The sequence below is a fragment of the Plectropomus leopardus genome, chromosome 16 (assembly GCF_026936395.1).
Source record: "Plectropomus leopardus strain MGB_pleo_1.0 chromosome 16, ASM2693639v1, whole genome shotgun sequence".
Taxonomy (NCBI): domain Eukaryota; kingdom Metazoa; phylum Chordata; class Actinopteri; order Perciformes; family Serranidae; genus Plectropomus; species Plectropomus leopardus.
In genome coordinates, this window is record NC_142191.1 from 14,107,844 (window position 1) to 14,133,716 (window position 25,873).

At 38.5% G+C, this 25,873-nt stretch overlaps 1 protein-coding gene across 1 annotated transcript; it reads right to left on the reverse strand.

Annotated features, from left to right (window-relative positions):
• Positions 1 to 873: 873 nt before the first annotated feature.
• rab32a (RAB32a, member RAS oncogene family) lies at positions 874 to 25,405 on the reverse strand. The gene is made up of 3 exons (XM_042503703.2): positions 24,955 to 25,405; positions 7,408 to 7,685; positions 874 to 3,599 (listed from the first exon to the last, which is right to left on the reverse strand). The coding sequence occupies exons 1-3, from the start codon at positions 25,166 to 25,168 to the stop codon at positions 3,447 to 3,449; spliced, it is 645 nt and encodes a 214-aa protein (XP_042359637.1). The 5' UTR covers positions 25,169 to 25,405; the 3' UTR covers positions 874 to 3,446.
• Between the last annotated feature and the right edge of the window lie 468 nt (positions 25,406 to 25,873).

Below are 25,873 nucleotides of genomic sequence, written 5' to 3' on the forward strand. Positions count from 1 at the left end.
CAAGCTGTAGTGGTGAGAGCAGTGTCTGATGACTATCACACACTATTTCTTGAGTGGAGTCACATGGGCCTGTCTCTCCTCTCTCTCTCTCTCTCTCACACACACACACACACACACACACACACACACAGTCTGAGTCGTAGTTTTCACACATACAACTTCATGTATTTGTGCCACAGGTTTTTTCAAGGTAAACTACACACTACACACTACATGTATCATGTTTACCAGTATTGGTACATAAACACATACAGTGCCAGATTATATAGACTGTTGAGATTGTGGAGGTGAAACTTTCAGAATTTTTCTGTGAGTCTTATTACAGCCATTGCCCTCATCATTTGCCATTAAGCTGTGCTTTTCATTAAACTGACTAATACTTGAGCCTATTTTCAAAGATAAATTGGGGTTTCTCCTTGATCATCAGTCAAGTGCAGTTTGAGTGATGTCTATTGTCACTCTGTAGTGTTGCAGCAGTAGTTCTGCTATGGAATGACGACACCGACTTACTGCTTTTTTAGATTTAAGTCCCAAGAACCTGTAGTACGCTGCATCTGACATTATTGCATGTGCAGTTTAGGAAACATGTTCACACAAATATAATCCCAGTCTTCAGAACATACCAGTAAAAAACAATTTTATAATCTCAGTCATTTGCTTGGGACAATGAACTATGGAATCCACACGAGAAACATGTTCATAGTGTATTTAAACCAAATACTGTGCTTTCAAAAAGTAAATCACTACTGCAATGATGGTCTTTTCATAAAAACTGGGCTGTATGGGCTGGGCAGAGGAGAGGTGCAAACACTTTTTGAAATTGGTGCTACATGACCAGAAAAAAACAACAAAAAAAACAGGGAAAAAAAGGGCTGTGGCATTCAATTTTACTCAAGAGGTAGAAATCCTAATACTACTAGTGTGCACAGTGCTGCATCAGACTAATTAACGCCCCCTCTGGCAGGTGACGTAATGTAAGCTTGTTTGTTTTGACACAGAAAACAATATGGCAGCTTGCCAGGAACAAATGATATCTTAATACAGTTAAACAGCAAGCTTAAATGTTTCTGAAAACATCTGAGACAAGAAATAAGAAACACAGTGACAGAATCTTGGTTCATATATGATCATGACTGCTCAGTTTTACTTTTGATCTCAGTTTTTTCAGCCTCTGCTTTGAAAATAAAGTACACAAACCTGTAAACAAAGTCACTCTTACAGCTAAGCAGTGCACTAAAATACATTTTTAAACATTTTAGGGAAGACAGACATCGCAGTGACAGAGTCTTGATTTATATTTGACTCAGACTGCCTAGTTTTACTGTTTGACCTGAGTTTGGTCTGTGTTGGGGGGGGGTATCTCATTCTTGATCTACTTCTATACTCTTTATGTCCTTGATGGCGGGTGTACAAAAATGGCTATGGTTGCATGCACACCAATGTTCCCCTATTATGCCAAATATGACAATATTCTGAATTTGATAAGGCCAGATTAACTTCACATTTCACTGTACTATTCTGAATCAGTTTTCAGAATAGTAAAGTTTTCCAAATTTAGTAATTTCCTATTCAGACGTGGGATATGCCGATATTATTTGGGTTTTATGGGAATGATCTGGACATATATAATTCAGAGTATATGTCTCAACTGGGGTCTTTAATGCAATTTACGACATGGCCTCTCATCTGACTATGGTCAGCTCTGTGTGTTATCATGGACACGTTGTACACGTTGTACACGTTGTACACAAACCACTCACAAGAGGGAGTCCAACGAGCCAACCACTGGTAGGAAATTGTGAAAAATTCCTGTTGTGATGCAAAGAAGCTGATCTACTTCGTCATATTTTGATCATGATGGATAACATGTTGGGGCATGTTAATTGGGGTATGCACGGCTTTGGACCAACACCACCACTGCGCCAGTGTTTTGTTGTTATTTATATAAATACAGTAGATGTACTCAGATAAATGAATTGGAAAAAACAGTCTAATTACTACTAGACAACACAAAACTGTTTGAATGTTTATTCTATTTTGGTCTTGTAGATTTAAGGTATTTTCACATGTAAACTTAATCTCAACTCCGTGTTTAAAAAAATCCTTCATATTTCATCAGAACTCTTTAATGTACAAGAGTGTAGTCCTCTGAATTTGTTCTCTCACCAGTTGCTTAATGCATGACCCAACATACATAAAACAAAGAAAACAACAACAAAAAAAGCACTCAGATCTACATGTTCATACCAGTGGAAAGATAATCAAATCTAATATAGTATTGCTATTAGAGTTTTTTTCTGAAATACTGTATCGTCCGTCTTTGTTGTGTCTGTACATGTCAGAGTCATTAACAAAGCATCCCCCTTTGATTAACATAACAAAAACTGTATTATGGCACATAACATTACTGAAAATATGGCATTAAGGCAACAATTCATGACAGCAGTATGAGATATATTACATTTGATGATGCTTAACTGTGATGTCTGTTTGCTTCGTTTTTATATAGTAGTCTAGAGAACAGCTGGAAAATCAAAGCGTGTGCTGTCATTACCATGCATCTATGTAAACTGAAGGAATACTTCAGCACTGGACATTTAAGTGTGTTGTTTTGCAGATAAATGTTGAATGATAATGGTACAAAGAGAGAATAGACCAAAATGACAGAAATTAAGAGGATACAGGTTATTTTTAAGCTTGTGTTTCTCAAATTTCAGCATAGTTTGCGCCCCTTCCCAGGCGTGGTAAATGCTGCGTTCTATTTACCTCGTAAGTTAAAGGTCTGAGTTGGGAATTACGTCACATCCGAGTTGACCAAACCAAACTAAGATCTGCAATACCAGTTCTTGTCAGGTTACCCTTTGTTAGCAATACCAGTTGATAACACATTACGCTGTATATTATGTGCCAGACAGCCATCTTGGAATTTAAGATTCAGACTGGTGAGTCATAAATCTGACTTCAGGGGAATTCGAACAGAACTGGGAACTTGGAAATTCTGACTTCCCAGTACAAATGGAACACAACATTGGCCCAAGGCCTCAAAGGCTGTCAGGGCAACAGGGTTCAAGTGTGGAGGACTGGGTGGGTTCATTGTTTAGATGGTGACAGAATACACAATCAGGGAAATACGCAGTGAGACAATCACAATAATAAAGATGCTTTGTCAGGTTAAAAGTGTGGGACAAAGATATAGGCAGTGCCAGTGACAACAATTGCGACAACATCAAGATAAAATTGGGCTTCTATTCTGTCCTAAAGAAAACTACGAAAAACTTGGATGTGCAGGTCAAACAGGCATCAGTGCAGAGAGGAGAAGATCCCGCAGCTTTGAAAACCCAACAATTTATAATCCTTCAGAGAGGCTGCAGTAGAGTGCTGAGGCCGGGTGCTGGGGTTGGACCCTGCCAAAGGGAGGCAGTTGGTTAATGTGAATAGATCGAGTGTCAGCAGCAACCCAACTTGCTCTCAGCAGGCTTCATAGTCTCCTCGGCCAGTTTGAACCCATCTCCATTGCTGTCCTCATATGGCAAACCTTTGTCATTAGCCAAGATATTTTCTACCAGGAAACGTGCTGCCTCGTCTACGTTGATATTCTCCTGGGAAAAGTAAGAAAACAGTATGTCAGGGTGGCAACAAGACACACTTACCTCTGATTAACAGTTTTCATTATTTCTTTAAGCGAGTACAAAATGAAATGCATCAAAAAATATACATATAAAACCCCACCATAAACCATCCAACTTGTCATTTCTACGTATGCAATTGTCCCTAGTTGTCAACATAAACACACTCCATCATAAGCAGTAGACACAGATATTTAAAACTAGAATTACCGCCTTGCAGTTGTATGCTTCTGTGAACCAGTCAAGTTGCAGTTACAATTTACAACCATGTCTGTCCAGACTCATATGACAGTCGACAATGCTTCAAATACTGCTACAAAGAAGCCACAGATTCTAAAACATAAATACTTCCAGCAGCCTATATGATCTACACAATCCCCAAGAGTTTCAAAGTGGACACCAAAGATTACTGTCACCAAGTCACGTCACAGAGGACTTGAGGACTCCTTAAGGACTTGAGATATTGCATTCACAAAAACAATACAGATCCAAGGTCATATCCATCTTGATCTGTGATTACCACAAACATATAGGTTCATTCTTAAAAGATACTTTTGAGGGAAATCAAGGGTGAGGAGAGTAATTTCCTGGCTGACAGCTACAATAGCTACATGTTGATGTACACTCAAGGTAAAAAGTGTTCCTTCAAGAAATGTGTTTTGTCAATTCAAAACTGAAAGGAAGTTTGATAATTATTGACAGACTTCCAATCACAGGTTGTTGCAGGTTAAGTTAATAACCAGTATGACAGGGAAAACAGCATTTCATTACACTACATATAAAAAAAAACGTCCAGAAAGGCATTGTACACTTCTCATACACACCCACACACTTCACATGACACAGCACGTGACACAGCTGCAGGGGCCTGAGGTTATTTGGAATGAGTTAACTAAGTTTACTCGGGCTGCCAAAACCCATCAAAGCATTCTTCTTCTTCAACATGAAAGTAAAAAAGATGGCAATGGTTTAAAATGCAGTAGTGTGTTTTAGCAAATGTCTTTTGGATTTTTAACATTTTGTTAGAAAAATGAGGCTGAGCTAGAAATTGACACAAATGTGACAGGAAAGCAGGTGAGAAAAACACAAGAGGGGGCTTTTTCATGGAGTCTCATAGTTATTCAAGCACCCGTCAGACACAACGGCATATTTCAAAAGAAGTAATTTATCACTGAACATGAAGTGGTACACGCAGAGTGCTGACAGCCTTTTGTGTGTGTCAGCGTCATGCTCTCACAGTTACCTGCTGATGAGTCTTGTATTACAGCATCAAGAGTTTGCACCTTATCAGAAAAAACAAGCCTCATAACACAGACAAACATATGTTGAAAGTAAGATTATAAAGTATTGAGTGTACGTGTACCCACATTTCATTTCATTTTAATTTGAAATGCATAAAAAGATGTGATCAGTGTCAAAAATATGATAAAAAATTTATAGATTAAGTTGTCTAACAGCATATTAAAGGTATACTTCACCTACCAAAATGTGAATTTGCATAACAATTACTTATCCTTTGTTATGCATAATTCATGAAGAGTTTTTCTCTGTGTGAACTAAGAATCCAAAACCAGCAAATATTGTTGATGAATTGAAGTAAAGGGGGACCCATGTTTAACAACAGAAAACTATATCAAAAAACATACATTTACAAACTCTCACACAACTCATAGAATGTAATCCAAGTCTCATTGATCCAGTCATATGCTCAGTGCTTGCAAAAAACTGAATTTTTGCTTAAACCTTATGATACAGGAATTTTACTTGTAGAATGCTATTACTCCTCTTACTTTAGTAAATGATGTGAATACATCTTCCATCACTGCAGACTTAGCAGTCAGATATTTCTTTTTGTTCCTAACATGTATAAACTTATCTCTGAACCTTTGTTCAAGTGAGAGATCTCATTTCAGCAAATTTGTACTCACAAAAGGACAGGATTACAAAGGCATGGTGTAAATACCAAAACACTATAACACCATCATTGTGTCACTATGATCAAACTTGAGAAGAGTCACATCCAAATATTATCTTTCAGAACCTTTTTCAGAGCCAAACCTCATAGCTCTGGGCTGCAACATCAATCAACGTCATGTGATACCATATTGTACCAGCTGTCCAACAAAACATTTCACCAGTTAGGGAGATAAATGTCCAAAGATGTTGTGCATGAATGGCAAAGACAGCAGGATAAAAAAATGGTTGTCACAAACTTACTGTCACAAAATACAAGCTGTATCATTTGTTAAATATAAAACTAACTTCCGTCATTTGTCAAAGTTTTACAGATCTTTAGACCAATTATCTACAAACTGCCCTACTTACCTCTGAATCAATTTCAAAAATGTTAAAGTGGTAACTGTTAAGTGAATATCCAAGTGTTTAACAAAAACAATTACTACAGGTTACCGTTTCACAATTGCCACAGCGTAACCAGTGTGATTGCACCATTCAGAGGAGGCTTGGAGGATTTCCTGTCACAAGAATTGAAGAAGCCATTCAGTGTCAAGACAAAATGTCTTAACAAAAAAAGTTCAGTGGCTTTTTTTTTCTTTTAACTCTGCTGTGTGGGGATCCTTAAAGCTCTTAGCACATCAGATTTGCTGCAAACACAAGTCATGTTCATGCGTAAAATAAGATTTGAAGCCATTACCAGTCATGTTTGGACCATGACTCAAGAAGCTTTAAAGGAAATATGAACCCAATTATGCAAGATATTCCAAGCAGCATTAATATGAGCCTTAACTTTGGCAATGTCATGCTACTGAAGTGTTGAGTCATGGATGTATCACTGAATAGGCGTACCAGGTACAGGCCCAGGGGGCCAATTCAGGCACCCCCTGGCTTTCACCTGTACAAAGTGACACTGAAATTAGCACAAGCCCGCCAGAGAGAAACTCTGAACGACCACAAAGAGACACAAAATCCAACAAAGGGATGAAAAGGAACTTCAGGAAGACATCGAAATTACCAAAAATGACAAAAAAAAACAACCAAAAAGAACTAAAACAGCCACAAAGAGACAAAACAAGACTCAGAGAGAGAAAAAACAATCTCAAAGAGACAAAAAACCCAGAAAGAGACACAAAATAACTGCAAAAAATCATAAAATGACCTCAAAGATACCCAAATGACTACAGAGAGGCGCAAAACAGCACGGTTTAACAAAATGACCATATAGAGACACAAAATAACCTCAAAAGAAACAAAACAACCAAAAAGAGGTACAATATGACTACAAAAAGACACAAAACATCCAAAAGACACAAAATTACTTCACAGAGAAAGAAAATGACCCCAACGAGACTCAAAATGACCAAAAAAGAGACAAAATTATTTAAAAAATAAAGAAAATGACCACAAAGACATTTAAAGGGATTACAAAAATTCATAACAAAACCACAATAATTAATAAAATGACCACAAAGAGACAGAAAACAGCTAAAACAATAAACAAAATGACCTTACGGGGACACAGAACAATAAAGAAGCACAAAATGACTACAAAGATACAACAACTACAAAGAGGTACAAAACGACAAGAAAAGAAAAGGTAAAACGGCAACAAAGTGTCTTGCTCCTCTGTGGGAGAGGTGGTGGGGCCCATTGTCTCATAATCCACCCATGAATAGAGTAACCACTAATAAAACATAAAGAAACATCAATGAGAAGAAGAGGCCTGTTTACCAGATATAAATAGGAATGTATCTAAACGCGCACACATCTGTTTTAAGCATGCTTGCGCCTAATGGCTTCTCCATCTAATACACTGATCTCTCACCTTAGCCGAGGTTTCAAACCAGCCCAGGAAGCCAGTCTCTTTGCAGAAATTGTCCATTAGGGCTGTGTTGTTGGAGCTCTCTTTCTTCTGGTCGCATTTATTGGCGAGCAGCACTGAGGGGATGGGGTTGCCATTAGCCAGCTTCACCTTGCTGTCCAGGTCATGCTTCCACTTAGACACAGCCTCAAACGTGGAGCCCCTTGTCACATCGAACACCACGAATGCTCCCACAGCCTCTTTGTAGTACACTCGCGTCATGTTCCCAAATCGTTCCTGACCTGGGGGAAAGGAAGAGAATTTAGTCAAATATTTTCATTTTTTCAAAGCAGATAAAGGCTAGATGAGTAATAGGTTTTTGGGTTTGAATCCTTCAAAAGCAGATGTGATTAGACATCCAAACCAAAGTAACAAAACACTATTTTAAGGATGTCTAGCCTGATCTTGGCAAGATATGAGTATTCAATTCTCATTTTTCTTTCCATTTTGTCAGAACGCCACAATTTCCCTCCTCCAAATGTGGCCAAAAAAATTATGGGGCTAGAGATGGTTCTTATTCGACCTACTTTTCCTAATTTGCCATGGGCCTAATCCGCAGAGAGAATGGCAGAAGTAATCTGCCATAATAATAAGCCCTTTCTCTGTAGTCATTCTCTGAGAAAATCTGAGATGATATTTCACAAAGGCAAAGCAAGGGGAATTACCGGCGGGATATTTGGTGTCACTATCAATCTGAGGGGGCCTTTTCTTAAACATAACTGGACCACTTTTAGGTTTTTGTTTTTTTACTTCTCCTTAATGTACTGACTGTATTCAAATAAACTTTGTAAAGAGGTATCAGAGGTATTTTTCAGTTTCATTTTGCATTTGAGTTGCATTTGAGTTTCTTATGTACCACCACGTCATGGAAAACAACTACAGATAGATCTAAGCTTTAATGGCTTTAACTCATTCAAATTCCTGCATTTAAAATGAAACCTTAACATACCTTCGACTCTGCTCACATCACTTCACCTTAACACGAGTGTGCACTGAGGCGTGCAGCACAGCACCTCACTGGAAGGAAGTGAATCTATGATCTGCAGCTCCAGTAGTCTCAAGTATCTCTGGCAACAGAAAGCTAACGTCACACTTTCAAGCGTACCTCTCCTATCAAAAGATGTTGAGTTCTGCCTCAGATTGCTTTATTCACGTCTGTTATCACAAGAAGCTGCAGTTTGTTTTCAATCAATTCTTTTAGGTGAGACTCATGTTTTGTTGCTAGGCGTGGTAAATAGCGACATTGACTGCCTCCAACTTTCACCACATTTTGGTGAAATTTGGCTTGTAGTTTTCCTCTGAGAAGAAAAACATATCCTGAATTTAAATAAGGCTGCCAATTTTCTGTATATATATATATATATTTATTATTAACAAATCCTGTGAAAAGACCAAATCCAATCATTTGTTCATCCATTTCTTAATACTTGCTTCTGTGTTTTATGGATATATCACTATTTTCAAAGGCAAGTAAATAGTTTCCTAAAACAGCTGGGCACTGTAGCTTTAAGCAAACATTATACAAATAAGAGTCTACAGTTAATTCGTTGTGGACTATTTTCAGCTGTAAATGTATACACATTTGGTGCGACAACAAATATTTACAGAACTGTTGTGCTAGTGCAATGGCTCTAAAACTGAGCTCCCTCTTGTGGCATGCAGAGTAATCTAATAGGAATTTTAAAGAATTAAACAATATTTATATTGCTATAAAAATACTATAACAATTTAAATGAAAATACTTAAACTATGAGATCCCTGAAATGCTTTAAGTTTGCCTTTCTCATAATATTTTGTCTCGATATCAGCCTTCGACGTAGTCGCATTTATGAACGTAGCTTGCACACACATCTATGAGTAGTTGCGAGCTAAACTATGGTGGCAGACAGAGGGCAGGGTGAAAAGAATGGTTTGAAAACACTGCCATCGTGGCTACAAACAGGAACTACAGAAGTGCGATTAAAAGGAGAATATTTTGAGCAGTCCTGTTGAAACTGAAGTGGACAACAATCAACAGAGTGCAAGTGCTAGTGGCTACTTAAGCAGAGGCAGCGAAGTCTCCATAGCACCTAAACGGGGGCTGGCACTTGTGAATTCTGAGAGTTGTGTGTAGTGCTCTAGTGCTTACCCTTTGTACAGCATGACTGTGGCTGACGACAGACAACAATAAATAATCTTCTGATTAGGAATAAACCTGCCGACTGTGTGAACTGTCTGCAGCTGAATAGGCCTATGCTACTGTGTTTTAAATGTCACAGTAGTGGTACTTGGAGATCCTAATGTTTTCTGAGACAGTAAACTACTTTGCCAGAGTATTTACAACAGCAGGACAGAGTTTGTGGGATTGACAAAAAACAAAGGTACAATGCTGAAGTTCTTTGTGACAAACAGAAATGTCAACTTGATGATTTTAAAAGGAGCAGCGCACAGGATTAAGTGGTATCTAGTGGTGAGGAGTACAGATTTTAACTTGGTGAATCTTTTCCAGTGTGCCCAGTATGAGCTCCCAGTTAGAATTCCTTCAATGTTCATTGTTTAGGTGGTTTTTATTGGGAGCCGCATTGTCAAAACATATTAACAACGCTGAATAATGCAGTTTCGTGTCACAAATCAGTGCTTCTCTGATGCTGTTCTGCTCATCAGAGAGGGGCCGCTAGCCCAGCACCTGCTAATGTGTGCTTACCTTTTTTCTCTGATTACTTATGACTGAAACATTTAGGAGGATTTTACTGAGAGCCAAATTATTCACAGAGGTCTCCTCCTCTCCAAAACAAAGAGACCGTGTGGTTTAAATCAGAAAAAACACTGAATAAAGCAGTCTCGGGTTTAAAAGAAAAAGTCTCCAGCTCTGAAACATAAATGGCCCTATGTGGAGCAAGTGTTTGGTTTTTTTAGATCATACACTAAAGTCTTTCAGTTACTATAACACTGGACATGTAATAGTAACTGAATGACTATGTTGGTATATGACACATAGGAATTAGCTAGTATTACAGGCTTTGGCTACACAGACAATACTTGGTTTTGGTCTTTTTTGACTTTTAACTATAAAAAAAAAATACTGAGCATCACCAGACTTATTCTGTAACCACAGATTAGCTTGTTCCTCAAAATGCAGCCATAAACAGCTGAATTGGTAACTGAAAAAGAGGCCTTGTGAGTGGGCTCTGATGCACGCTCGTTTTCTGGATGCCCAGACAGTTAGGTGTGTTGACGCTGCCTGCAGCAAGAGCAGCCGAGTGCAAGCATGAACAGGCTAGAGCTGTGATCATAATCTGTGACTTTGACAGTCTGGGTTGCAGATGCAAAATGAAAACATTCCGAGGCAGAAAGTTGTGAAGATTTCTCAAAAGATTTCATGGTTTTCACGAGTTGATGGTTAAAATAACATCTACGATACATTTCAGACAGTTCAGAGACAGAATTTTCTGTCCACAAACAACAAAAGCAGTGCAGGATTGTGGTTGTTTCTCGTTTGATGACAGCTTTGTTTATTCTACACAAAAAATGGTTTCTCTCTTTGACACACACACACACACAGACACAGACACACACACATGTGATCTTACATATGCTTCCGAATATACAGTAGTTCCTGTTTTTTAACTTTTGTGTGCCAACATCAGTTACACATGATCATTGACCATCTGATACATGCGCTTTCTGTGGTTAAAAGTCCCTTAAACTATTATGACTACTTTCTACTGGATCTCAGATTGTGCCTGTTCATTTAACACATTTTCAGATTCAATCCCTGCAATCATATCAGACTTCCAATGACTTGAGGATGCATTTGATGTTTTTTTGCTACACTGCTCCAATTTAAGAAAGCCTAAAGGGAAAGTGTAATCGTCCAGTAACAGTTAGCGTCCACTAAAAATGAATAACAAATGAAAACTAAACCAAGAACAGGATTGAGGAACTGTGAGCACAGCTTCACCCAGCACACTTTCATTTTGCTGTGGGAACTTACCCAACCACGCAAGGAACTGGAGTGGCGTGGCGCAGTGCGGGTGTGAGCGAGAGAGTGAATACACTGTGGGGCCCATAGGCCTGACGGTAATTGCTCATAATTGAGAGTCTAATTTTAGCTGATATAACCCCAGGTGAATTCACCAGAGACACGACACAGTGGGATAAAGAGCCGATAGACTGAAATCAGGCTTTCATTTCCAGGCCTTGCGGAGCTCATACATCCAGCAGAGTGGAGGCAGAGGCATAGTATAGAAATAATTGCTTAATCATTTTCAAGGCACTTGTCTTCTTTTTATTCTATCGCAAGGTCTCACTGAGCTCCACACAATGTTGAGCCAGAATTGAGAGACTGAACAATATTAAAGACTAGAATTAGGGTCTTTCTGAGTCATGACATTGAATTATGATGTTACAGTGACGCTGACTTTTGACCTATAGAATACAAAACATCATCACTTTTACCCTATTAGACACTTTTATGAAATATTATATTTATCATAGGAATCCTTGAGTTGTGGACAAACACATTTTGTGAGGTCACAATGACCTTTGACAACCAAATTCTTATTAGTTCATTGTTCAACCCACCTAGACGTTTGTGCTGAATTTAAAGAAATTCCCTCAAGGTGTTCATGAGATATCACATTCACAAGAATAACACGAACAATGTCACAGTGACCTTGACCTTTGACCACCAAAATCTAAAGACCAAGCTGACATTCGTGCCAAATTTTAAGAAATTCCCTTACAATGTTCTTGAGCTATCACGTTCACTAGAATGGGATGGACACATGGACAACCCAAAAACGTAATGCTTCCAGCAACAGCTATTGCTGGCAAGGAGGCATAAAAACAGTAAATCATGTTTTATTTTGCTAAATGAAATCTTTTCACCAATGAGCAGAGAAACAAGGACAGGTGAGCAGATCTATTACTATGTAAAGACCTTCATAGCTTTCATAAACTAATTTTGTGCTCAGCTGGAAACATGAAAGAGCAATGGTACAATGACTGAAAATGTCTTTTTTGCCAGTTCACCTTGGAATAGGCACTGGTTTGCAGTAAGTGCAGACTTGCAAGGTTAGTCAGCACACAAAAACACATGACAGTACATGCTCTATGCAACTCATACCTTATGACTCTTTTTTTTTTTTTACTTACAAAGAATTTAATTAATGATGTGTATAAGTATGATCAATCATTTATTCTCAGAACAGAGGACAAAATCTTTCAGAAACACCAGGGAGGCCATGACAGCATGTCATTTTCTACATCCAGCTTTCATTTGATTTTCTCACACGTCTGATCCTTATTGCTGAGTCGATGTGTGAGCACAGCCAGTCTGGGGGTGTTAACCTCACGCCTCTTGGGAGAGAACCGGCTGGATGGAAAAGACTCATATGAGGTGATTATATCAATCAATATCACACACACACCTGGCTGTCATAGGAGGTAATGAGTTATAAGGGGTATTGGTAAGGTGCTGAGGTTCTGCGCAGAATTCAGTTAATATTTAAAGACAGCAAATCCCATGACGCCTGACCTTTAAAGTGGCATAAGTTAGTCCAGACAATCATTCAGCTTTGTTTACTAAACCTAGCCCTGTTGCTGAAGAACAACACGTTTCCATCCTGCACTGCTCCTGATTGCTTTAAATAAAATCACTCTCTGCTGAATGACCTCAGTGTGCTTCCTGTCGTTAATGGTAAAAGGATAAGGTGGGGCGATATTTTTTTAACTGTCAAGAAATCCCACAAAACCGAAAGCAACACTGCTTCAGCCTCTCTTTTAATACTTAATGATTTCCTCAGCCGGGGTATGGCACTCAGTCCCAAGGTCAGAAATTCCTACAGAAGATATAAATCTGCGGTTTACAAACACATGCTTTAATTTTTTTAAAGGCAAAGTCATTAACTAAAACTATGGCTGTCACCTAAATATCCAGGAACCCCAAGGGGCCATGAGGAAATTCTAGGGGTCCCCCCAAAAAAAGTAGGAACGATTTATTGTAACTAGTTCATTCACTATAGAAGGTAGTTCAAGAGTCTAAAGAGTGACTATCCTGATCACAGTTTTCATTTTTTCCACTCTTATCTCCTCTTTTTGACAACTATAGAATTATGGTTTTGATCATCTCTAACAACCAGACTATTTTCAGATGGAGGTCCCTGAAGCAAAATCTTATCAAATGGGGGTCTGTGACCTAATTTGTTTCAATTTAGGGGTCCTTGACACAAAACTGCTGTCCTGAAACTGCTGAACACTGCAGTTTTTATAAAATGTTACACAGAAAAGGAGTAAATAATATATTTTTTGGGACTATTTTCAGCCGCAGATTTGGACCACTTGGGATTATTTACAACAGCAACATGATAATGATTGCTCAAAATAAACTAAGGTGTCCACGTTGAACAGCTCACCAGTGTTGGCCACTAACAAATTACATTCATTCATTTGTTCATTGTCTATAACCGCAATTCAAGTACAGTCATAAAACATGTGTTCAACCAAATGTAACCCTTGTATTTTCAATCCTTTAAGGGTCATTCTGGCTGTTAATAATAATAATTCTGTAATACCGTGATATATTGTGAAAGCATGATATTTTCTGAGATGGTTATGGCACCATAAAAAATCTCATACCCTTGCAACCCCACAACAAAGAGTTCACAATCCACCAAATATTGAGTTTACTATCATGTATGACAAAGAAAAGCATTACATCCTCACTTTTAAGGAACATGGACCGAGCAAAACACGAGAATTCACTGAATCAATCTATATTTTAATCAGCGTAAAAGGCAGGAATGGAATGAGCTGTGTGAACAATAGAGTATTTACTCAGTGAATGCCACAGAGGAGCATGAGACTGCAGGAGAGAACAAAGACGTGTGCTGCTGCCTCAGACGCTCAACATGCCTACAAACTAAAGAGAAGTGCGCATGAATCTGTCCGTAAAGAGAGACAGCCAACTATTATGGGATGCCAAAGGCTTTACACAAGGACATTTTAGTTCTGTCTACCACACTGATGAACACTGGTGCATGACCTCAAGTACGGTTAGGTATTCTGGGTATGAACAAGTGAAATCTACAGAACTACTTGATGAAAAAGAAACGCTTTAGTTGCAGCCACTGTATCATCTCTGTTTGTGTGGGAGAAAACGAAAGAAAAGTCTCATCATTATCCATAGCCCTAGCAACCCCAGTTTCCTCTATGGTCGTACATATTGCAATCCTGTGGGTGGGTTACCATAGAAACTGTCCAAGCCAGACATGGCAGCAGCAACAGCAGCAGTCTCCGTCTGTTGTTAGGAGGCAACTGGCTGTGAAACTTCCCCACAATGCCCTCCACAACAACTAAAAAAAACAAAGATAAGACAAGGTCCAACCGTTAAGGTAGTCTTCAGCACGAGCTTTAAAAGGAGAAACTGTGAGTAGCACATGACCGGCACGTTCAAATTCCACTGAGCAGCATGTGAGGAGTGACTTACTACAGCTTACTACAGCCTAAGTGCCGAACAGAGTCTGAATTGAGGGAAAATCCACGACCTTTAAGTGGTATGACCCTTGTTTTCCTTCACCTTCTTCAACTGAGGGGTCGGTGGGGGCTGATCGACATAAAGCTTTGGCACAAGGTCGCAGGAATTTAGCTCAAAATACTAATATTTGTTGTAGCATTATTACACGTGACCCATTTAATCTCCTAACAGTCTTTTAAGGAATTTGTGTAACAATCCAGAACAGGCAAGGAAAAGTTTCTTGGTCTTAGGCCCTGTCTACGTGCCTCCAGATATTTCTGTAAATGGCTATTTTCTTCTGCATTTTTTAGTTTTTACATTTTTATCTGGAGGCAGATTTGAAAAATTCTGGTTACTGTTTATCTGAGGGAACATGTAAAACAAAGTGTTAGGGAAATGATAATGTCATTTCTTAAATTCATGCTTTGTTTAATCAGCATACGCTAGGAACAACAACAATGGCAGACTACTGGCTTGTTTACACTTTGTCAGCACTGCTTGGTCTATTGACAAAATGACTTGACTTTTTTTTTAATCCTTTTTCGATATACCCATATACATGTAGACAGGGTCTTAATCAGTACTGGTGGGTTTTTGAATGTGGACTAGATAAATTAATGTAAAAATATTTGGGCGCCAGCAACATCTAACATTATACGGGTTAATAAATTGTCTTTTAATTTTATCTTTTAATTTATTTTTAAATTATCTTTCTATTCTGTCTTCATCTGGCTTATTATTATTATCATTAATAAGGTTCTATGTTTACTGCCTTTATTTTGTTATTGTATCTTTTTAATTTGTTTCCGCCTCTGATCTCCTGTTTAATTCTGCCTTAACTCTTGTTTGGCCTTTGTTCGGCATTTCGTTTGTCATTGTCTCTGAGGTTTCTTGCCTCTGCCATGCTTTGTTTGTCAAAGCACTTTATAGATAAAGTTATTATTATTTAACAAAATTTAAAAAAAAAGAGACAGCACAAACTGTTTCATCTATCAGTGAAAAAGTAAAAGTTTCTGCTGCTACTGAAAGCGAAGGCTCTTGCTATCTACTTTATGCATCTTTTCATTGGCCATGCATGCTGCCTAGCAGGAAATATTTGCTGTAAGTTAACCCTTTCTTTGCCATCTGTTTATGAAGATATTATTTCCACCAACATAGTTCCTACTTGTTGCATGTCTACAAGCTGTATAATAGCTCTGCCATTGTGAGGTGAATGGAAAAAAAGCAAAATGATCTTGTTCAATTAACCAATATTATGTGGTGGGACACACATACTTTACCTTTACCAACTAGCCTCAGGCCATCTAAATTTGGTCCGCGGGCCACAATTGCCTCACAGACATATAATTGTAGCCTGCAAAATGTGAGTAATAAAACTTATCGCTGAGCTTGACTACAAACAAGCCAGACAGAACAGACAACTGTGTAAATGAAGACTTACGACTGAGACCTTGTCAGTGTAAAATGACCAAGAAAATCTATTTGAATGAGTTTTACTCTAAAAGTGAGGAAGTTTAAGCTAAAAGTAAAATGAGTAGAACCACTCTTGAGCTTATTCGTGTATATTGTTGGTGTCAAATACAAGGCACCTGGTCCTTTTTGTATTCATTGCTCCTTCAAGGGTGCTGTTTGTCGCATTATGCTGAAAGGCCTCAGTGGCACATTCAGAAGTAAATACAGTTCTAGTTTCTTAAATTGCTTGGCAGTGATCAGATGTTGCTGAGGGTTTCCCAACCACTGATGAAACATTTAGTTTTTTAATATATCAGACAGAGGTGTGGACTCTATCGCATGACTTAGGTGGGTTTTTTAATTTTTTTTTTTTTTATTGTGACTCATCGATATTGTCCTTCTTTTCTTGGATTCTTGGAAACTGCACACTGTTTAATGAAAAAGAAATTGATGCATTGAAACACAGGGGTTGAAAATTACAGATGGAGACACAACAACTTCCAATTACGTTAAATACTTGAAGTTGCACAAAGAACAGTAAGTTGGGACGAATATTAATGTAGTTAGGTAGCTAATGCTAAGCTAACTTTAGTTTAACAGCTAAGGCAGTTTTTTAACAAATAAATACAAATTTTAAAAGCCTGCATGGTTTTTGTAAATTATTTGATTGCCTAACATTTGGTGAAGAGTATATTACAACTTGTTAAGAAGATCACGACCTTGTAGATATTTAGGCTGAAGTATTAGACACAGCTGTATGACGTTGAATGACACTTTTTAAAACCGAATCATTTTTCTGTTTCTTTAAGTTTTTAGTGTCTTTGTCGGTGTATGTGCTGTACCAAAAGCTTCTCTGATTCGATTTGTGTCAATCATCACACCAACATATCAGCTGTGGCTCATCGAGTTCATTATTATTCCTCCAAATTAAGATTGTATACAAGATTTTTCTACATCATTTGTGTTCTAAGAGAAATATCTTGATACAATAAGTGAAAGACATTGCAGAAGTGAATTTTATATATGGAAATTTTCCTTTGTTTTCTACAAGCAAACAACACATACAACTTTTATTTAGTAATATCCCTGAGGTAACGGTCTTGACTGATCTTGAAATAAAATCCTAATCTGCTTTGTCCAAAATTGAGGCAAAGCTGAGTAAAAATACAAGTCCAAGACGAGGCAGAACCTTCAAAAGGTGGTTATGGAACTAGTCCTGGGACCAAGACCAAACTGGAGTACTACAACACTGCCTACCACGTATTGATTTTCCATTTTTGGAGCTGCACACCCCAGTCATGCTTTTTCTCTCTCTCAAACACACTGACAACTGACCCATTACCAACAGAAAACGTCTGATCTACGACCATGCAAAAAGGAGAGGCCATCAGTGAAACCCTTTGCTCTCATGCTAATAAGTAAAGCAGGTTAGCACTTTGATGGAAACCACTTCACACGTCCTATTAATGTGCTCCTACAGGAATGTTTGATCCTTCAAGGTGCTGGCTTTTTTACACTATGCCATGCTGGTAATCATCCTGTCCACTGGCTGAGACAAATCCAGGACAGAGTAGCAATTCTGGGTGAAAAGGGGTGGGAGAGCTGCAAGCTTCAAACTGACTTCCATGATCCCCCCATCTCATGCAACCCTCTGATTACTATCATTCCTCCCAGACTGTAATCATTAGTAAGGTTGGTAAAAGACAACGCAACTCTGAAGCTGTTCTCAGCATTGCCCAGAAGATAATGCCTCCTCCTTTTCTGCACGATTAAATGGCTTAATGGCTGGTCTTAATGACTTGGCAAATATACCTCCAGCTTTTGCTCTTTCACACCCACGTTTCGTTACTTATTTTATCCTCGGAGTGTCCTCGGGCCAGGCCTTGGTGTAGGTGTGCATAATGAGGTTTAGTATCTGTGTCATTTAACCTTAACTTTCTTTTTGGTCACAGTGTGTGTGTGTCTGTTCTGTCTACCCAATATGTGCAACCCTTTGTCTCTATGGATGATATCAGTCTGTGTGTGTGTCTGTGTTTTATTTACCCTCGCAGATCCTCTGACTGAGTGCTGTCTGGCTGTGACAGGCAGACGGCCCTCCCTGGTACTCAGTCACAGATGCCCCTGCACACTGAGCTCGTTCTGCCAGGGCCCGAGTGACAGCGGGGGAACGTAGCCCACACTGCCAATCAGTCTGTGAGAGCCCCCCTCCTCACCCCACTCCATCTCACACACACACACACACACACCAGAACATCCACCCCCTTTCTGTCACTGCTGTAAATGATGGAATAAATAAAAAAACAGCAGTTTTCTGACCATCTGTCCTGATCTGTCTCAACATATGAGCTTTGTTTGATTGAGGGAGACGAAGGACCTGTACAACCATGGCGGCGCTCAGAAGTATGAATAGAACATATCTAGAGGCAGGGCTGATTTTTTTGTCTTTCTTCCAAAAGGATAAAAAGATAATTAAAGAAACAGGTTGACATTTTTCAAGTCTGTATAAACACAATATGCACATCTAAGACAGATTTAAAAATATATTAAGTAGAGATGTCAACCGTTAACGTTCAACCGCAAAAAAATATTTTTGACCTGTTACATATTACAGTCTAAGGGTTAAACCTTTGAAACCCAGATCAGCATTTTCGGCTGCACTCAGACGCCTTTCACAAGTATGGATTAAAAAAAAGGCAATGAGCAACTAGGCAAATTGCAACAAATTACAAGATTCAGAGATATATATAGATATATTTTTAAAGATAGGAAAATATATCCTGAGAACTATATTTATAGTTATTATAACTATATATATATATATATATATAAAATTATTATATTTTTTAGCTATTTTTCCAGGACATTTCCTTGTTTTTGATGTTCTGTGTTTTTACTTTCCCTTACTTTTTAAAAAAACTATTGGGTCTCTTTGTTTTTGTCTTTAATTTTAGGTAATGTTCTAACCTTTTTTTGCCAATTTTGGGGTAATTTCTTTCTGAATTTTTCATTGCCTTTATTACCATGTTCTTAAAAGAAATCAAACTTCTTTGCCCACGTTTCAAAGCGTTAATTTTGCTACTCATCAGTTTACTGCACCCCAACTGGACCTGGCAGCAGCTGGCGATTGACGAGGCTCATTCGGCAATTATTGTTGATAACACCATCCCAAGCCAAAAGCGTTGCCGTGAAAACTTTGTGCCCAACCTGCTGTCTCGGCCCCCAGCTCACCATGGTGAGTAAGCAGCTGAGCTGTAAAACCCTTTCAGCATAGTTGACTGTCAGAGTTCCTACAGTTTAACGCAAGCTGTATTTAAGACTTTTTAAGACTTTATTGATGTCACTTGGAATGAAATTTAAGACAAATTATCCAAAACCAAAATTGAAGAATATTTATCGTACTATAAAACATCATTAATGGAAGAAGCATTCTGTAAATTTTAACTATATAAAAAAAGACCAATTATTTTAAGATTTTACAATGCAAAGTCAGAAAAAAAAACCATCCCATGCATTTTTAAAGACATTTTAATAGCAATTAATTTTGCATAAGTGTAATTTTTAGATGAATGATTACAATGCCTTTATTATTATCTATTAATTTATCTTATTATTAGTATTTACTTTTTGCCTTCATAGGGATAGGACAGCTTAAGTGTGAAAGGGGGAGAGAGGGGATGACATTCAGCAAAGGGCTGCAAACGGCAAGAACACAGCCTCTGTGCATGGGGCGCCCACTCGACCAAGTGAACAAATGGGCATCCAATTTTAATGCAATTTAAGACTTTTTAAGGATCAGGAAGAACCCCAACTATGTTATCGCTGTTAGCTCTGTTACCACCTTTAGTGTCAGCACAGCTTGTGGCGCTAACATAGTTAGTAACGCTAAAGGGATTTTGCTGTCAAAATGAAGCTGCCAACTCAACAGGGCGACCTAGGGGAAAACCATAGGGTGGGTAATATGTTCCCACAGCAAGGTGTTCTGCCATCTGGGACAGTGTTGCCAGCGGATCGCCAAATGAACTGGATCACCAGCTAGTTAACTAACCTCCCACTCAACCAGGGTGGTGCACAGTGCAGACTGGGCAAGGAATTGATGGGACTGGAAGCTTGACTGTGAGCATGTGCCCACGTTAAAGCAGCTGGCCTGCTCTCTGGCAGAAAAGCCAACAGAAAATACATTAAATGTCAAGACATTTACATCAAAAAACATTAAAATTTCACCACCTCTAAATGTATAGCGCTTTGAAAATCAGCAATAAAGCTCACTAAACCAATGGAGCACCTGACTAAAAGCAATCGCTATTTTTGCGTTTCGCGTCTTGTTTTTTCTTAAAAGTTAACCAGTTAGTTACCAGTTGATGAGAGTCAGCCTTTCAAAAACAAAATTAACAGAAGCTTACATCCTTAATGTGAACATATCCTCTAATCAGAGCTTGCATGCTGTATATACACTATAGACACATATGACCCATAAAGCTGCCAATATTCAAGGTAAAATCTAAATCTCACAGAAAGCTCAGGCACTAAAACATTTTATAGCATGGCCAACTGAGACGCTACTATTACCACTTCAGGCTAAGCATGCACTTGGAAACAATTCCTATTCTCTGTGGTGCATGTGGTGCTAAATCACTTGCACATGGTGACTTTTGGCCATCTTGAATATTTTGGAAAAACTTTTATCCTCCTACATTGTTTACCCCAGTATCTCCAGCTACAGCATGTGCGTCATCTCATGAAACCCGTGACTTCAGAGTCATATATCCCTTACAGTCATATACAGTAAAATATTACTTGTAGTTTAAATGCTACTGGCCAATCAACACGAGGGTGTGATAGATAAACTATGAGGAAAAAAATGGATCATGACGTTTGAGCACAAAGTTCAGACTTAATGACAGCAGACAAAAACATAGATAGTCATTTATCATCCTGCCTCTGCAAAAAACAAAAAAAACTTTCAAAATGTTGACAAGGCTCCAGCAGGCAACAAAATAATTTGTTATCAATGTTAGCAAGTTAAATACGGCCTGCAATTTAAATTGAAAACCCATGACTTGTTTAAAACATTTTTAAAAAGATATACTATGTATGATATTCCTAAAAAACTATGTAGACTCATACAGAAGTAATCCTTATCAATCATTACTTTTGACCTACTAGAAGTGTGTGGTGGTGTATTTTTCTGCGTTCTGCCTGTATTTTCTTCCTATTTTCTGTTTATTTTCCATTTATGGGCATGTAGCTCCACAGCGCTCAGGTGAGGTGGAGGCTTTATTTAAAAAAGTTGCTAACAGGTGCCAGACTGTAAGCAGCAGGCATCCAAGAGACACAGCGCCAAAAGATGAAAATATAGTGAGGCGAACTGCCAAGCAAGAGAGAATCTGGGGTTGGCTTTTACTTTCATGTCTGCTGAGCATGTTTACAAACAGTAGAGGCGTGATCATACACTGATCTGGATCAATATGTCCATTTCATGATCAACAATACAATATCATCTATGCAAAGAGAAAACATCGATTTACATCGTCATCTTTAAGGTACACCTTTTTTTTTTTTAAATTCCTACGTCACACATATGTCACCATTTCCATTCAAGCACAGCTACTTTTTAAACATTCAAACAGAGCTAGCGGCCAAGAGCCAGACAGAAAATGCTGAGCAGAAAAGAAAAGAAATGAGGATATTTACTGATATTGTCTGATATCGATCACAGGGCTGTGAATTGAGTCGAAATCGTATTGTGGCAGACTTTGTGATATCAGCAAATATGGCATCATTATGGAGCCCCTAAAGGGACAGGGGGAGGAAAAAATAGATGGAAAAACATTTGATAGTGAGGTCAATTTTTACCATCAGTTATTTTCACCATCATTTTTTACGACCATCACATTTTATTTCCACCATCATTTTTTTTACCATCTATTTTCTTCTCCTCTTTGTTCCTTTAGTGGCTCCGTACTTCATTATCCAAAGATATATAACGTCATATCATGATGAAACTTGTGATTTCCACCCCTAACAAACAATAACTGACAATCCTTCATAGCATACCATTAAGTAAATCCCACAAATTTCATTTAAATTCATGTTCTAAAACAAACAATTTAAATTAAGTCAGCTTCAGTTTTGGGACATAGTGATGGCCATGTTACACTTTTTTCTGACATTTAATACACCAAACAATTGAAGACATAATCTGTAAATTAATTAATATTAAAAATATATATCTTTAAATTTTAACTTCTTGAACATTGTGAAAATAGTCTTTCTTTACACACAAAAAAATCCCTTAGCCACACTTCTCTGTTCTAATTCCAACTTCTCTATTAAAGCAGAGTAGTAAATGATTACTCTGACTGTCCCTCTTCACATAACAGACAACACAAATTGCATTTGTAAAAGTCCCAAATGTTCAAAACTGTCATCTAAATGAAGACACAAAAGCCTCAGACACACACAAGGACCCAGAAGCCATGTGATCTCATTACACCTAACATAAAAATAGCCGCTGTAAATTGGCCTTATGAGTTACAGTAGGCCTATATGTGACCAAGCAATTTCACAGGCCCTAATGTGAGATGTATTTTTGGCTAAGAATACACTCCAGATCCAACATGAAAAGACAGAAGCTAATGGGGCATCACTGGCACTCCTCGCCCACCCAACACCCCACATTACACCCCTGATTCCTGCTGATTGAACTGCAGAGAGCCTGCATCTGTCAGCTCGCTCGACATTTAAACGTTAGTTGTTGTGTGTGCTGGTTTGTCTGCCTCTCGCTTCCTCCTTCACCTGTCCTTTCAAGCATGACATTCTCAGACAGACTCCTCTGTTTGCAGTGTGATATTTCAGTGCCGGGGAGATGAACAAACAGTGAGAGTTTGAGTAAAGCCGCCTGCTGCATGATGTGTGTGAAACTTATTTACACTGCTCTGATTTCTCTCGGCTTGCTTACTCAAGCTGCTGGAATGCACAGGTTGGCATGTGTGCCAAGTTTAGACGCTCTGAGGAAGAATTAACTGAAGTTTACTGAAATCTTCTCATAAATGCAAGGATCACATGGGACAGGGGCATGGATGGATTAGTTAACAGGCCAACCACGCACAGGCACAGGGGCCCAAAGTGTCAGGGGTCCCCCTGGCCTTCATCTGCAAAATATCAATCGAAGAGACATATTCCACTCTGGTGGATCTTCAAAATAAACTATTAAGAGAAACAAAATAACTACATAGGGGTGCAAAACTGCTGCAAAAAGTATCACAAGGTGACTCACAAAAGCTGCAAAAAGGGGCCAAAAAACCACAAGGACACTCAGCCATCGAAACATCTGAACTACAACAAAGAGATTAAGATGACAACAAAAAGGCAATCAGTTTACCAAAAAGAGATGCAAAGTAACTACAAACAGACTCAAAATGACCCCAAGGAGACATAAAATAACTACAAGACACAAAATTGCTACAAAGAAACAGAAAATGATCACAAAAGACAAAATGAAACTACAGACACAAAAAGACCGGAAAGAGACATAAAACAACTACAAAGAGGCACAACACAGGAAGAGTCAAAATGACCTCAAAGTGGTGCAAAGGAACTACAAAGAGACTCAAAATAACTACAAAGAGACACAAACCAACTACCAAGAGGCACAAAATGACTGCACAGAGACGAATAAATACAAAGGGGACACAACATGAGAAACAAAATGACTGCAAAAATACATCAATACAAAGAGACACAAATGACCACAAAGAAACAAAATTACTATAAAGAGACATAAGGTTACTGTAAACAGACACATAATGACCAAAGTCACAAAGAAACTGTTAACAGACACAAAAACAAAGAGACACAAAATGACCACAAAGATACACAGAGCAACTCCAAAGAGACAAATAACAACTCCAAAGAGACAAACTACAAAATAGCACAAAACCACAGACAGATACATAACATATACAAAAAAACAACAACAAGCACAACTACTTGTCTTGCTCCTCTACCGGAAAGGTGGTGGGGCCTTCTGTATGTCTGTGCCCGTGGACCAACTGTCTCATAATTCGCCCATGGAAGGGTCATTTTTAAGCATATGAGAATTGACATAACAACATGAGCATTCAATAAAATGAAAGGCCAGCAAATTCACTAAGTAGACCTATAAACACATTTTATCCAAGAGAAAATATTACAAGCATATTATGGGTTGTTTCATGGAGAGGGGCGGCACTCAGTCGGTAATAACAACGTGACCTACATTCCTCTGACAATTATGAGCTGCCGTGATCATAAAGTGGAAAAGACAGCGAGCAGACACGATCAACCAGTCTTTACTGCTGGAAATCCCTATGATGTTTCCTTGAACGCGTGGGAATTTCCTCACGCAATGTTCCCAAACACTTGTGGGCATTTCTGGTGGCATATTAAACTGATAATAAGTGTAACTTATTCATGAAAAATCTCTTAAGAAAACAAGCTTTGAAAGCGAAAGTGTCACACAATTTGACATCCACTCACTATGAAACCATCTGATTCTGTTCTGTTACACCAAATGTGGCGCTTACCTGCGATGTCCCACAGCTGCAACCTGACCAGCGTTTTGCTGTCCCAGTTGATAACTTTTAGTGCAAAGTCGACCCCGATCGTTGCCCTGTAGTGCTGCGAGAAAAGCTGGTGCACGTAGCGTTTGATGATGCTGGTTTTGCCGACGCCTAACTCCCCGATGACCAGCACTTTGAACAAGTACTCCTTACACTCAGACACCGAGCCCCCGGCCATGCTGAGACTGACTCTCACAACTTTTCTCTGAACTCAGCGACTGACAGCTTCTGCTTTCTAGCTCATGTAGGCTTCTTCCTGCGAGGAGCTGCTGCAGGACTGGGCTGGTCTGACTTTGGGCTCAGGGCCACATGAAACTGAAATTACATATGTCTCTGCCCCATGCTAATTCTCCTTCTCTTCCTCCTCCTTCTCCTGCAGCCGATCAGCAACCGCCTGATAAGTCATAGGACCCGGAAATGCAAGAAGCTTGATATGTTTTCAAGCGTCCTCGTGCTGCTGCGGTTATAGCAACCGTCTCGTGTTTGCAGACGTTTTATTTATTGTTTTCCAATCAAAGTAAAGCTCCCGGACTTTGTCTTAGGCCTCGCATCTTTTTTTTTTTTTTATTTTATTTTATTTTTTCTTAAATAAATAAAACAAAATAAATCAATAAATAAACAAGTAGCCCAGCTTATCCATTATTTTTCGAATAAATTGGGTTTGCGGGGTATTTTTTAAAACACATCTCTTTAAAAAAATAAACAACTCGTTTGTTTTTTTAAAGAAAAAAAACAAAACAATAAAATGTCTAGTATGATTTAGTGAGGATGTATTGTCAAAAACTGAACACCTTGTAACAGGGATACTTAACATGCTTTGCTTGCTTTCCACTTTGGCAAAATGACAGGCTGCCTCATACACTTTTTTTTTGGATTTAAGGAA

Coding starts and splice junctions, on each gene's coding strand:
- rab32a (XM_042503703.2), bottom strand. CDS start 25,168: ATGGCCGGGGGCTCGGTGTCTGAGTGTAAGGAGTACTTGTTCAAAGTG. Junction 7,686..24,954: donor GCAGCTGTGGGACATCGCAG/GTAAGCGCCACA, acceptor CCTTTCCCCCAG/GTCAGGAACGATTTGGGAAC. Junction 3,600..7,407: donor GGTTTGAAACCTCGGCTAAG/GTGAGAGATCAG, acceptor TACTTTTCCCAG/GAGAATATCAACGTAGACGA.